General features: G+C 49.7%; 1 protein-coding gene and 1 long non-coding RNA gene across 2 annotated transcripts in view; one reads left to right on the top strand and one right to left on the bottom strand.

The window, feature by feature from the left end:
* The first annotated feature begins 78 nt into the window (after positions 1 to 78).
* The window catches only part of LOC137524187 (serine/threonine-protein kinase NLK2), a 69,181-nt gene continuing 53,918 nt past the window's right edge, over positions 79 to 15,341 (top strand). Inside the window, exons 1-2 of the mRNA XM_068243773.1 lie at positions 79 to 364; positions 9,808 to 9,937. Of these exons, the coding sequence (XP_068099874.1) occupies positions 171 to 364; positions 9,808 to 9,937 (324 nt within the window). The 5' untranslated portion in view covers positions 79 to 170. The remainder of the gene's footprint in view (positions 365 to 9,807; positions 9,938 to 15,341) is intronic.
* The window catches only part of LOC137524194 (uncharacterized), a 12,754-nt gene continuing 6,981 nt past the window's right edge, over positions 9,569 to 15,341 (bottom strand). Inside the window, exon 2 of the long non-coding RNA XR_011022642.1 lies at positions 9,569 to 10,089. This is a non-coding gene — a long non-coding RNA (uncharacterized lncRNA). The remainder of the gene's footprint in view (positions 10,090 to 15,341) is intronic.

The following is a 15,341-nucleotide window of genomic DNA, read 5'->3' as shown; positions in this document are numbered from 1 at the left end:
CGGGGCCTCATGGCGCACAGCTGTGCTAGAGGCAGCGGAGAGTGGGCGGGGCCCGGCTGGACGGAGGAGGGGGAGGAGCTCTGGCAACCGCACTGGATGCCGGGAGGCTGCATTGTTCCAGCTGATGCGGCACGGGGTCTCCCGGACAGCAGGAGCAGGGAGCGGGGCCCATGGCGTTCCCGGGGCCCGGGCGCCCGCTGTGTAGTGGGGTGTTCGGGGGCCTCATCCAGCCGCCGCTGGCCCAGAAGTTCTACTGCCACCCCGGGGGCACCAGCGGGGGCGCTGTGCCGGCCTCTCCCCTCCCCCAACACCCGGAGCCCGAGCCTGACACTCCTATTGGCTACGGGGCCTTCGGGGTGGTCTGGTGAGTGTGTGGGGGCCCAGCGGAGAGATGGGCGGGGGGCTCTCTGTGACATCACTTGGGCACTCTGTGACATCACTGATGTGCACGGCGCTCTCTGTGACATCACTGATGTGCGCGGCGCTCTCTGACATCACTGATGTGCGCGGCGCTCTCTGTGACATCACTGATGTGCGCGGCGCTCTCTGTGACATCACTGATGTGCGCGGCGCTCTCTGTGACATCACTGATGTGCGCGGCGCTCTCTGTGACATCACTGATGTGCGCGGCGCTCTCTGTGACATCACTGATGTGCGCGGCGCTCTCTGTGACATCACTGATGTGCGCGGCGCTCTCTGTGACATCACTGATGTGCGCGGCGCTCTCTGTGACATCACTGATGTGCGCGGCGCTCTCTGTGACATCACTGATGCGCGCGGCGCTCTCTGTGACATCACTGATGCGCGCGGCGCTCTCTGTGACATCACTGATGCGCGCGGCGCTCTCTGTGACATCACTGATGCGCGCGGCGCTCTCTGTGACATCACTGATGCGCGCGGCGCTCTCTGTGACATCACTGATGCGCGCGGCGCTCTCTGTGACATCACTGATGCGCGCGGCGCTCTCTGTGACATCACTGATGCGCGCGGCGCTCTCTGTGACATCACTGATGCGCGCGGCGCTCTCTGTGACATCACTGATGCGCGCGGCGCTCTCTGTGACATCACTGATGCGCGCGGCTCTCTCTGTGACATCACTGATGCGCCCGGCTCTCTCTGTGACATCACTGATGCGCCCGGCGCTCTCTGTGACATGCGCGGCGCTCCCTGTGGCATCGCTGATGCGTGCGGCGCTCTCTGTGGCATCGCTTGTGCGTGCGGCGCTCTCTGTGGCATCGCTTGTGCGTGCGGCGCTCTCTGTGGCATCGCTTGTGCGTGCGGCGCTCTCTGTGGCATCGCTTGTGCGTGCGGCGCTCTCTGTGGCATCGCTTGTGCGTGCGTCGCTCTCTGTGGCATCGCTTGTGCATGCGGCGCTCTCTGTGACATCGCTGGTGCGCGCGGCTTTCTCTGTGAGATCGCTGGTGCACGTGGCGCTCTTTGGCATCGCTGGTGCGCGCGGCGCTCTCTGTGACATCGCTGGTGCGCGCGGCGCTCTCTGTGACATCGCTGGTGCGCGCGGCGCTCTCTGTGACATCGCTGGTGCGCGCGGCGCTCTCTGTGACATCGCTGGTGCGCGCGGCGCTCTCTGTGGCATCGCTGGTGCGCGCGGCGCTCTCTGTGGCATCGCTGGTGCGCGCGGCGCTCTCTGTGGCATCGCTGGTGCGCGCGGCGCTCTCTGTGGCATCGCTGGTGCGCGCGGCGCTCTCTGTGGCATCGCTGGTGCGCTCGGCGCTCTCTGTGGCATCGCTGGTGCGCGCGGCGCTCTCTGTGGCATCGCTGGTGCGCGCGGCGCTCTCTGTGGCATCGCTGGTGCGCGCGGCGCTCTCTGTGGCATCGCTGGTGCGCGCGGCGCTCTCTGTGGCATCGCTGGTGCGCGCGGCGCTCTCTGTGGCATCGCTGGTGCGCGCGGCGCTCTCTGTGGCATCGCTGGTGCGCGCGGCGCTCTCTGTGGCATCGCTGGTGCGCGCGGCGCTCTCTGTGGCATCGCTGGTGCGTGCGGCGCTCTCTGTGGCATCGCTGGTGCGCGCGGCGCTCTCTGTGACATCGCTGGTGCGTGCGGCGCTCTCTGTGAGATCGCTGGTGCGCGCGGCTTTCTCTGTGAGATCGCTGGTGCGCGTGGCGCTATCTGGCATCGCTGATGCGCGCGTCGCTCTCTGTGACATCGCTGGTGCGCGCGGCGCTCTCTGTGGCATCGCTGGTGCGCGCGGCGCTCTCTGTGGCATCGCTGATGTGCATTGTGCTCTCTGTGACATCGGTGATGTGCATGGAGCGCTTTGCAACATCAGTGGCCTGTGTGGAGTGCTCTGTGGCCTGTGTGGAGCGCTCTGCGGCATCAGTGATTCACTGATTAGGGCTCTAAATATTTTTTTTTATTATTTATAGAGCGCTAACATATTCTGTAGTACTGTACATATTACCTTGCGAGCTAACAATCTAAAAGGCTGTGTGATTGAGACACTGGGGGAGTAGACAAAAAGGGGTTAGTGAATGAGGCCATGAGCTTTAAATTCTAGCTATAGCAAATTATAAGCTTGTCTGAAAAGGTGTGTCTTGAGGGCACGTGAAAATTTCCAGGCTTGGAGCATGACGGATAGGCTGTGGTAGTGATTTCCAGAGAAGAGGTGACACTTGTGAGAAGTCCTGGATGAGAGAGTTGTATGTTTAAGTGTGTCTGGCTTCCAGTGCACGTATGGGTGTTGTACAAATATAGGGTCCCTCAGGTTAAAGCAGAATTGTACATTCCTGTAAAACGAGCAGTTTCACTTACCTGGGGCTTCCCCAAGCTGGGGGCAGCCGTCTTGTCCCGTGCCGGTCCTGCACAATCTTCCGTTCTCCTGTCGCCAGATAGTTTCCTCACCTTGTAAGTCGATGGCAACTGCGCCTGCACACCCCAGGCTGCACAAAGCTTTCTTTGCGTTCCAGCACGCTATAGGCCGCAAAACTATCTGGTGGCGGGAGAACGGAGGATTGTGCAGGACAGGACGGCTGCTGGGGGCTTGGGGAAGCCCCAGGTAAGTGAAACTGCAGTTCCGCTTTAAGTAGCTCGTCACAGTGCTGTTGAGGTGTCATGATGGACGCTGACACGTCTGGGGAGTCTGGCTGAGTTTTTTGGTGGCATTTTGTGTTTGTTTTGTCAGGTATTTTTACCTTTTTTTGTAGCTCACCAGCTGAGCTCATGGCGGCAGGACTTGTACAGCAGTTTATGGGCACTTTTGGTTGACGGGCATGGTGGGTGATGTAATTTGGAGTCATCTGAGGCTAAGCTCGGTGACGTGTGCTTGTCTGGAAGATTTGTCTGTCAATCACCCGTGTCCCTGGCAGTGTCCTTGCCCAGTGCCACTTCTCAGTCCCTTCAGGCTGGATTATGTACCTCTCTTATCTCTTCCCATACAATGCAGATACCAGAGGAGCTTGTCCTCAGTTCTCTGCCTGAAATCAGGACGTGCCACCGCAGTGACCTCTCCAAATACAGTACTGAGGTATTACCTCTCTACAGTCCCATCCAGCAAGGGAAGCTGAAGTGAAAGGGATGTGGAGGCCGCCATATTTATTTCCTTTTAAAGAGACTCTGTAACATCAAAAATATCCCCTGGGGGGTACTCACCTCGGGTGGGGGAAGCCTCGGGATCCTAATGAGGCTTCCCACGCCGTCCTCTGTCCCACGGGGGTCTTGCTGCAGCCCTCCGAACAGCCGGCGACAGACCCGACTGTCAGTTCAATATTTACCTTTGCTGGCTCCAGCGGGGGCACTGTGGCTGCTGTCGGCTCCGAACTACACGGAAATACCCGATCTCAGTCGGGTCCGCTCTACTGCGCAGGCGCCGGAGACTTGCGCCTGCGCCTACTTCGGAGCCGACAGCCACCAGAGCGCCTGCGCAGGAGCCGGGAAGGTAAATATTGACGTCACCGCTGTACAGAGGGCTGCAGGGAGACCCCCGAGGGACGGAGGATGGCGTGGGAAGCCTCATTATGATCCTAAGGCTTCCCCCACCTGAGGTGAGTACCCCCCAGGGGACGTTTTCACGTTACAGTTCCTCTTTAAAGTGGACCTGAACTCTTGCACATGACAGAAGGAAAACAGAGATAAATGCACCCTGTGTGTTTTTAGAGAGCTTTGCCTTTTGAATTCCCTCTCACCAGTAACTAATCACCTGTTGTAATTTAATCTCTCCCCTGTGTGACATGACCGCCATGGTAGAGATAGCAGAAAAGCTCATTTGAAAGCACAGGCTGTTACCAATATGTCTGCTTCCATGAATCAGGAAGTAGAAACAGTGCAGATTTATTTTAGGATTTGTATCGGCTGTAACAAAGAAATGTTTTTGTTTTTTGTTTAAAGGTTATTATGCGGTTGCTTTATTTTTTACAGCAGAGAGGACGTTCTGAGTTCAGGTCCACTTTAACCACTTTACCCCCGCGCGTACGTATTTCTCCGCCCCTTTTTCCATCCCTTAACAACCAGGGCCGGAGAAACACGTACTTTCCGCGTTCCCGATGCTGCCCGCGCTCCCGCTCGTAAACACGCCGCCCGCCGCTAGTAAACGCGCCGCCGCCCGCTCGCCCAGAGATCAATGAACGGGAAAATCCATTCCCGTTCGTTGATCTAAGCCCCGCAATGATCAGCTGCTCTCCTATGGGCAGCGCGATCATTGTGAGAAAAAACTCGCGTGTCCATTCTCCTTATACTTCGGAAGCTTGGAGGTCGCATTAAAACAAAAAGTTACTGTGGCCATCTTGTGGCCAAATAGTAAACTACACCCTACACATTTTTCACATACAAATAAATGACTTTTACATATAAAATTAACTCATTACCTCACACACTCCCCATTTTTTTTTTTTTTTTGTAATTAAAAAAAAATTAAAAAATTTACAATTAAAAAAAATACATAAATAGTTACCTTAGGGACTGAACTTTTTAAATATTTATGTCAAGAGGGTATAACACTGTTACTTTATAAACTATGGGCTTGTAATTAGGGATGGACGCAAAAATGAAAAAAATGCACCTTTATTTCCAAATAAAATATTGGCGCCAAACATTGTGATAGGGACATAATTTAAATGGTTTTATAACCGGGACAAAAGGGCAAATACGTTTCATGGGTTTTAATTACAGTAGCATGCATTATTTAAAAACTATAATGGCCGAAAACTGAAAAATAATTATTTTTTTCCCCACATTTTTCCTATTTTCCCATTAAAACACATTTAGAAAAAAATAATTCTTGGCATAATGTCCCACCTAAAGAAAGCCTAATTGGTGGCGGAAAAAACAAGATATAGTTCATTTCATTGCGATAAGTAATGATAAAGTTATAGACGAATGAATGGAAGGAGCGCTGAAAGGTGAAAATTGCTCTGGTGCTCAGGGGGTAAAACCCCTCAGTGGTGAAGTGGTTAAACAATGCCAGTTGCCAGGCTGTCCTGCTGAACTCTGCAGTAGTGTCCAGTAAAGGACAGCTGAAGTAAGAGGGATATGAAGGATGCCACATTTATTTCCTTTTAACTTCCCGAGCGGTATGCCCGACACTGTCGGGCATACCGTTCAATAGAATTACAAGACCCCCAGGAAGATTCTAACAGGGCTGTGGAGTCGGTCCAAAAATCCACCGACTCCGACTCCTCAGTTTAGGATTCCACCGACTCCGACTCCTCTAATTTGCATATTACAATTTTGTTGATTAAAAGTATGTAACATGAAATTCGTCTCTTAACTGCCAACGCTTAGGAATTTTACAAGACAACTGAAGTGAGAAGAATATGGAGACTACTATATTTATTCCCTTTAGACTAAAACTAGTCCTTGGTAAGAGTACTTGTAAAAGGTGCAGGCCGGAACAAAGAACATCTATCAGGCCCTAGGCAATGTAAGTGTGGGTACATGTAAGAGTGATGTGCAGGTACCTTGCAGGGGAATAAGGAGATTCTTCCTCTATTACACATTCTTCATGCACAATCTGAACTAGGTTTATGGGCGATAGACAACACCTCTGCGTTCAATGTGCACAGCATTCTCAGTGGATTCCCTGCAGCTCTGTGAGGAGTGCATATGTAGAGTATAGTACTACTGTGTAACAAAGTAAACCTGAGACAGATGAAATTAAAGTTTTATACATACCTGGGACTTCCTCCAGCCCCCTTCAGGCTAATCAGTCCCTCGCTGTCCTCCTCCGCCACCTGGATCTTCTGCTATGAGTCCAGGTACTTGAGCCAGTCGGGCGTAGTGCGCATGCACACACTCCGCCGCCAGGAGCATACTACACCTGTGCAGCACTATTGCGCAGGTGCAGAATGCTCCTGGCTGTGGGAGCGGCATACGGCCGGACTGCGCTGACTGGCTGAATTACCAGGACTCATAGCAGAAGATTCGGGTGGTGGAGGACAGCAAGGGACTGATTAGCCTGAAGGGGGCTGGAGGAAGCCCCAGGTATGTATAAAACTTTACTTTTCATCCGTCTCAGTTACCCTTTAATTTGTAGTCACCAAACCAAATTTTAATAACATATCAAATTATTTGATTTCATGAGCAAAGAGAGTGCATACATTTGAATAAATCAGCATCAATGCGGAATTATTTCCATCTCGTTGACCATCTCTATTAGTGACACGGCTAGACATCAGGCTTTATTCTTACAGCATAGATGTTATTTAGTATATATAAGAGATTCCTGTGTAAACATCATATATACAGTCACAATCAGATATGTATATCTGACTTTAAAAATACGGGGACTGCTTTATTGAAGCAGCACAAGTAACTAATTTTGATTGGTTTATTTCATTTTTGTGGACAAAGCACAGCTATTACTGTATATATACATTATTTTTAATGACTATTATCTGAGAAATAGAACATTTTATAATATTTTCTATTTTAATTACAGTTACAAATTCATTAGGAGTCGGAGTCGGTGCATTTTTTCCCGACTCCGACTCCAGGCACCCAAAATTGCCCGACTCCACGACTCCGACTCCACGACTCCGACTCCACAGCCCTGGATTCTAATAGATGTAATGCCCCCACAAGCTTTAGCTAGCATAAGTAGCCGGCACCCTCTGATCGCCGCCAATTATACATTACCCCACCTGGCACCAGCGATCGGCGCAGCCTCCCCGCACAGCTCCGCTCTCTTTATCGGAACTGCGCATGACGTCGGTGACGTCAAGTACGATCCACCCCATAAAGAAGACTGGAGTTGTGCAGGGAGGCTGCTCTGATTACTGGAGCCAGGTGGGGTAATGTATAATCGGGGGGGCATCGGCGGCGATCAGAGGGTGCCAGCTACTTATGCTAGCTAGCCTAGTGTTAGCTAAAGCTTGTGGGGGCATTACATCTATTAGAATCTTCCTGGGGGACTCTAGCTGCAAAACCTCCTGAGCGGCGTAACGCTCAGGAGGTTAAGCAGGGCTGAGGAGTCTAAGCAATTTTGGGTACCTGGATTGGTCGGTGGTTTCTATAAAGAGAGGAGTCGGATGATTTTTGAACCAAATCCAGTCTTTGTAAAAATTAGATTAAGGAGTCGGAGTTGGGGGTTTCATAAACTGAGGCATTGGAGTTGGAAGATTTGTGTACTGACTCCACAGTCCTGCTTTTAGGCCGGATCCACACTATAAGCGCTTTAGTGGGTGCTTGCGTTTGATTAGCGCTTGTTAAAACGCTCTTATTTACTTTCATTAAAATTGCTGTAATAATTGCTGCAATCACATACGTTTTTCCGCGTACGCAATCGCGGGGATTTTTTCAACAAGTGCTCAGCAAGCGCTAATCAAATGCAAGCGCTCAAAAAAGCACTTATAGTGTGGATCCGAGATGAAAAACTAACTATAACAAGTGACTTGTCTATATATCTTATCTAAAGTTTAGATAGTAACACAGCAAATCTAGCTGCAAACAGCTTTAACCTCCTTGCCGGTTATCCCGAACCCAGTTCGGGGTAACCTGCGCAGGAGGATTTCTCAGGCCCCGCTGGGCCGATTTGCATATTTTTTTTTGTTTTGTTACAAGCAGCTAGCACTTTGCTAGCTGCTTGTAACATCCGATCGCCGCCGATCCGCCGCTATCCGCAACGTCGCCCCCCCCCCCCTCCAGACTCCTTGCGCAGCCTGGCCAATTAGGGCCAGGCAGTGCGAGGGGTGGCCCGGGATTCCCTATGACGTCCGTGACGTCATCCCGCGCCGTCGCCATGGCGACCGGGGAAGCCCAGCAGGAAATCCCGTTCTGAACGGGATTTCCTGCTTACTCCGATCTCCGGAAGCGATCGGAGTGGATGCGGAGCTGCCGCTGCTCAGCGGCTATCATGTAGCGAGCCCTGGGCTCGCTACATGATTTAAAATAAAAGTGCTGCGCTGCCTCCTTGCCAGGGGAATTAGACCGGCAAGGAGGTTAATAGAAAATTATTATTTCTTCCTGTGGTACAATGACAGCAGCCATGTTGTTTGTAAACATTACACAGAGGCAGGCTTATCTGTATCTTGATCACTCAGCCTGTGAAAAAAAACCTGAAGTATTTGGCTTGAGGAATGCCCTATAAACAATAGGAAAGGAACACAATTATGCAATGAGTAAAAGTTCACCTCGGATCCACTTTAAGCATTACCAGTTGCCTGGCAGCCATGCTGCTCCTCTGCCTCTAATACCTTTAGCCATAGCCCCTGAACAGGCATGCAACAGATCAGATGTTTCTGTCATTAGTGTCAGATCTGAAAAGATTAGCTGCATGCTTCTTTCTGGTGATATTCAGACACTACTGCAGCCAAATAGATCGGCAGGGCTTCCAGGCAACTGTTATTTTATAAAAAGGAAATATGGCAGCCTCCATATTCATCTCACTGCAGTTGTCCTTTAAATGCTTCTGGGAGGGAGGAGTCCTTATTGGGTATGGCAAGGAGTTCCAAATTGTAGGGGCAGCATGACAGAAGGCGCTGTCTCCAAAGGATTTTCAGTGGGCTCTGATTAGATCCTTTTGATCTAAGATTGTGAGAGGTGTGATGCAGTTGCAACCAATTCTTCAGTTATCCAGGCCCCAGACGAGCTTATTGACATTTAAATCAGTGTAGTGGATCCGAGATAAACTTTTACTCATTGCATAATTGTGTTCCTTTCGTATAGCTTATAGAGCATTCCTCAAGCCAAATACATTTTTAGTTTTGTTTTAATACTCTAATTCCCTATAAACTAAACACGCCTCGCCCACAGCTCCTTTTGTGTCTTGGCACTGTAGCAAGGTGTTATGGGAGCTCAGTCTGGGCAGGAGGAGGTTACTAGCCATTGATTGCAGAGGGGAGGAGGGAGGAGAAGAGATGACTAAATTTACACACAGGCAAGCTGATAGCATCTCCAGCCCTCAGCCTGTGACAAACAGAACATGGCTGCTGTCATTGTATCACATGAATAAATAATCATATACTGTTGAAGCTGTTTGCAGCTAGATTTGCTGTGTAAACTATCTAAACTTTATATAAAATATATAGACAAGTTACTTGTTATAGTTAGTTTTTCATCTCGGATCCGCTTTAAGGTTCCCTTCAAGGTGTATCTGCAGTGACAGAAAACCTTCAGAACTGGTGTCAGTCTGCATCTTAGGGGATTATTAGGTGTTTTTTATTGGTCTTTGTCTTATTGAAAGCAGACTTGCCTCTTGGTTTGTGCAGGCGTTTTCTCTTGGTTTGTTGCCGGATGAGAGAGATGGTGCCACGTTTTGATGCCACGAGTTTAGTCTGTTCACATAGCGCACACCTGCAGCGTGCAGACTCGTTCATGTCGGAGTGAAATGGCTTCTGATCATGCTGCTTTCTGATTGGCAGGTCGGTGACAGACCCCCGCGATGGCAAGCGTGTGGCCCTGAAGAAGATGCCAAATGTCTTCCAGAACCTGGTCTCCTGTAAGAGGGTCTTCAGGGAGCTGAAAATGCTCTGCTTCTTCAAACATGACAACGTAAGACCCGGGCACTGCCCACCCATTCTCCTGTGTGTAAAACTGTCATTTCAGGGTCCATTTCCTGACTGCAGACTTCAGGGAGTGGGGAGGGGTGTTATACTGCATGTTCAATATCTTTATTTGCTCCTTAAAGTGATACCCATGCTAACCTAGAAATAAAAAAACACATATATAAGTAGATATTAGTTCTACTTACATAACAGATGTATTGCACTAAATAAAAACAAGGAACACCAAGAGCCCCAATAGTGTAATATGTACTTGTAAATGGTTACTAGATAGAGTAAATAGTAATACTCACAAACCAGGGTTACCATTAGGCAACCACTGTAAAGGCAGGTGGGGAGATTTTCCTGACCCCACTCAGGAATAAGTCACTCTCTGTAGATGAGAAAAAGGGGGTTCAACCCTCCACCCAGGGTGGACTCAATATTATGCAGGAGAACAGAGGCGCCAAAAGGATAAAAGGAAGCTAAATGAGCTTAAAAACCAAATTCTTGGTAAATAGAGGAGGTAGTGGTGGACTTGCCTCCTCCAAGTAGACACACAACGACTGTAGTAAACAGTCAATATATTTTATTTATGAACTCCAAATATGCAACGCGTTTCGCAGGTTTGATCCCGCCTCATCCGGCAATAACAACGGAGCAATAGCATATGTGGTCAGTAGAAGAGCCAGGCACCTCTGTCTGGCTCTCACAGAGGTGCCTGGCTCTTCTACTGGCCACATATGCTATTGCTTCGTTGTTATTGCCTGATGAAGCGGGATCAAACCTGCGAAACGCGTTGCATATTTGGAGTTCATAAATAAAATATATTGACTGTCTTTACTACAGTCGTTGTGTGTCTACTTGGAGGAGGCAAGTCCACCACTACCTTCTCTATTTACCAAGAATTTTAGTTTTTAAGCTCATTTAGCTTCCTTTTATCCTTTTGGCGCCTCTGTTCTCCTGCATAAGATGTATTGCACTGTCCACGTTATCATTCTTATGAATTTTTTAAAGGAAAAGCAGAGAATCCTATTCTAGACAGTTTCCATCTTGGTTACCTTTGAATGAAGCTAATCCTGACATCATTTCCTCCCTCGCTCTTTTTTTCTCCTCTTGCTAATTGTGTATTCATTACCCGCCCTCCTCCCAGAGTCTTCAGCCACTCCCACTGAGGTCTATACTGGGAAGTGCACAGTCTTATGTCATTAGAAGTAGGGGGAAATAAAGGGAAGAGGAAGAATATATTATAGATAAAGATCCCCAGCATGCAACTGAATAGCAATTAAAGGGCCAAACAGTTGCATGCTGGGTGATCTTTATAATATATTCCTCCTCTTCTCTTTACTTCCCCCTCCTTGTAATGACATGCGCTTCCGAGTATAGGTATGTGAATGCAGGATTAGCATCTTTATCACTTAATACACTCAGACCAGTTACTGTTGAAATTTGATTTATATGGTGACGATACTGCTTTAAAGGAAACATGTAATGTCTCTCCCCACCCAAAAAAAAGTTTCACCTGGGGCTTCTTCCAGCCCCTTGCAGCCTCCCTGTGCCCCTGCACTATCTTTGAACGAACCTCCAGTGCCCTGCCACGGCCCAGCTTTGTTACCACTGACTTGCAAGTCGATGGCCACTGCGCCTGCCTGGCCCTGGTCACACGCATTCTGCGCAGTACGCTATCGGTGAGGGGAACGAGGATGTACAGGGGCAGTGGACGGCAACTTTCTGTAACCAAACTGAGCCGCGCCGGGGGACCAGAGAATTGTTCCAGGACGGCGCTGACACAGGGAGGTTGTCATTGATTGAGTTAAAACAATTTTTTTTTTTGGGGGGGGGGGGGGGTTGAAACACATTACAGGTTTCCTTTAATTAATTTAGTTTAGCATTAACATTGAATCCTAGAGATATGTATATAGAGGAATAGGCAAACTCCTATGGAACTCAGGAATAGACACAACCAATGCACACCTGACACTACGTAAGGCTAGCATAGAGGTATGTTCATCCTGGATCCACATACCTCTGCAAAGCAGGATCATCCACTAGGCAACATAGGCAGGTGCTTGGGGCCTAGTGAGTGTCAGGGCTCTCCGCTTCAGCTTACCAAAAGCACCACATTGGGGAGCCAAATCTACTACCTTGCCTGGGGCCCAATTACATCTTTATCCATCTCTGCATCTGTGTCATCTATTACTCTTCTCGTTTCCCAGACCCCCACCCCGGTCCCCCATAATCGCTTAGAAAACTTTTAACTAAAGTCAAAATATCACACGCCCTCTCCTGTGTCAGAGGCGGAGCCCTTAAAGAGAGCCCGAGTTGGGATCCTAAAATAAAAAAATAAGTTGGCTATTTGATCCGCGGGGCTGAGTGGATCAGGTAGCCGCAAAAAACGCTGCTCCTGTGGCCCACTTTCACTTTTGTGACCTCTGGGTCACGACGCTGGAATGAGAGACGGTCTCTCGTTCACAGCATGCAGGGAGGCAGGGGAGCGGCAGGGGGCGTGGCCAGGGAGAGAGATCTGCCACTGTCTCTCATTCACAGCATGCAGGGGAGCGGCAGGGGGCGTGGCCAGGGAGAGAGAGAGCTGCCCAATGGCAGCTCAGTAAACCCTGCAGGATCACCCATGGCGGGAGTTTTGAGCAGGGAATCCCTCTCCCCTGTGTTAAACCTCAAAGATAGTGACAAATCTTGTCGCTAAACTTGGGGGAGGCTATAGCACGGCGGTGGGGGTCAGAGAGCGGTGTTTTGGGGACACAGAGCCATGTCATGAGGCAGAGGCATGCCACTGTGTCCCATCTGCCCCCCATGGAACCGCATCGGGTTCTCTTTAACCAGCACCCTTTCATTTTTTTTCTTATCTTTGCCAAAATGTTTCTTACAATGCAATTGATGCAGCAGCCTGGGTTTTTTGTAAAGGATACAGTCCCGGGCACTGGTAACCCTTGAGAGGTTGGCGTGACGTGGAAGTGACCTTTGATTGGATTATGTGGGGTCGTCGTCCGTTCTGCTCCTTGCGTTTATAGAGTGAATCTATTCTATGTTTGTTTCAGAAGGCATTAATGCAGTGCAGGATCATCAACAAGGCTGCCTAGGCTGGTGCCGGGGGCCTTATGAGGGTTAGGGGGCCCAATTGCCACTTTATCTGTTGCATCTCCCACCTCAGATTGCCATAAGGACCATCAGGATGAGCCAAAGCAACTACCTTGCCTTGGGCTGCATTTCTTCTTAATCCACATTGCGTTAATGTTTTCTGAAGCCGCCCTGGGAGTATGTTCTGTGGCGAGTTTAGTCCTTGTACCGGGCGACTTGTGATTGTAGACGCCGGGCGCAGATTTGTTCTCAGGGTCAGAGGTCACAGGCTCTGATCATTATCTGGAGATGTTTGTGTCTTGGTTAGTGACTGATGTGACTTTACACACCTATTTATGTGATCAGAAGAAACTGAGAACAAACATGTTTTTTATGGGATATTCTTCTATTTACTACGGTCATTTCCCCCCATAGTGTGGCCATTTAAAGTGAACCTGAGTTGAGAGTTATATGGAGGCTGCCATATTTATTTCCTTTTAAAGGGAGGGTTCACAGAGAAATATAAATACTAATCTACTTACCTGGGCCTTTCTCCAGCCCGTGGCAGGCAGGACGTGCCCTCGCCGCCGCTCCAGAGGCTCCCGGTCTCCTCCGGTGGCGCACCCGACCTGGCCAGGCCTGCTTCCAGGTCGGGATCTTGTGTGCTCCAACGTGCATCTCACGCGGGCCCGCTGACGTCATCGGACGTCCTCCGGGCTGTACTGCGCAGGCCACCGGAGAAGACCGGGAGCCTCCGGAGCGGCGTCGAGGGCACGTCCTGCCTGCCACGGGCTGGAGGAAGCCCCAGGTAAGTGGATTAGTATTTTTATTTTTTTAAACAACTCCGTGGATCTTCCCTTTAAAGCAGGGGTGTCAAACTCAAATAAAAAGTGGGCCGAAATTGTACACTGGGACCTAGTCGGGGGCCAACCTCAGTATCTACTGCCCAACTTTCTCCCTCATAAAGTTACCAGGGGTCTAATGGCCCCCTTCAGCTCCTATACAGTTCCCTGGTGTCTAGTGGTCCCCTCCCTCCCCTACACATTTCCCTGGAGCCTGGTGCCCCCCACACTCGCCTATACAGTTCCATAGTGTTTCATTATTTTTGATATATGGCTTCCCTGGTGTTCTAGGGCTTCACCTCCAATATAGTTTCCCTGGTGGCCTAGAGTGGGCCAAACATAATGCAAAGTAGGGAAACCACTTGAGGGCCAAATTTAATGGCTCCGAGGGCCAGATTTGGCCCGCGGGCCGGAGTTAGAATGTATGCTTTAAAGGAAACATAAAGCAAAATGTGCTGCCCCATAATATACTTACCTGGGACTTCCTCCAGCCCCTTGAAGCCGGCGCATCCCTCGCAGCATCTCTGCTTGCAGCCGCCGGCCCGGGGTCCCCGCCGGTGCAGAGGCCGACCTCCTTCACTGCTCCTGCGCGAACAACGCTTTCAATCAAGTCCATGTACTGCGCAGGCGCATTAGTTCTGCGCCTGCACAGTACGCTGCGGACAACAATGACTTGATTGACAGCAGTGCTTCTCGCAGGCGCAGTAAGTACGACCTTCAGGTTGGTCTCTGCAGCGGCGGGGACCCCGGGCCGGCTGTGAGCGGAGATGCTGCAAGGGACATGTCGGCTGCAAGGGGCTGGAGGAAGTCCTGGGTAAGTATATCATGGGGCAGCACATTTTGCTTTATGCTTCCTTTTTAAAGGACAACTGGAGTGATAAGAATATGGAGGCTGCCATATTTATTTCATGTTAAACAATACCTGTTTGGCAGCCCTGCTGATCTATTTGGCCGCAGTAGTGTCTGAATCACACCAGAAACAAGCATGCAGCTAATCCTGTCAGATCTGACAATGTCAGAAACATCTGACCTGCTGCATGCTAGTTCAGGGTCTAGGGCTAAATGTATTGGAGGCAGAGGATCAGCAGGATAGCCAGGCAACTGGTATTGCTTAAAAGGAAATAAATATGGCATCCTTCATATACCTCTCACTTCAGGTGCCTTTAAAGCAATACCAGTTACCTGGTAGCGCTGCTGAACCTCTGCCTTTAACCACTCAAGGACTGCAGTCCTAAAACCCTTTTAAGGACCACACACTTTTTTTCCGTTCACACCACTGCAGCTTTAACTGTTTATTGCTCGGTCATACAACCTACCATCTAAATGAATTTTACCTCCTTTTCTTGTCCCGAATACAGCTTTCTTTTGGTGCTATTTGATTGCTGCTGTGATTTTTAGTTTTTATTATATTCATCAAAAAAGACATGAAATTTTGTCTGTGCTGACATTTTTCAAATAAAGTAAAATTTGTATATACATTTTTGTCCAAATTTATTG

Source organism: Hyperolius riggenbachi, chromosome 7 (assembly GCF_040937935.1).
Source record: "Hyperolius riggenbachi isolate aHypRig1 chromosome 7, aHypRig1.pri, whole genome shotgun sequence".
In the NCBI taxonomy this organism is placed as follows: domain Eukaryota; kingdom Metazoa; phylum Chordata; class Amphibia; order Anura; family Hyperoliidae; genus Hyperolius; species Hyperolius riggenbachi.
Note: the sequence above shows the minus strand (reverse complement) of the source record. Positions and strands in the feature narration are given on the sequence as shown.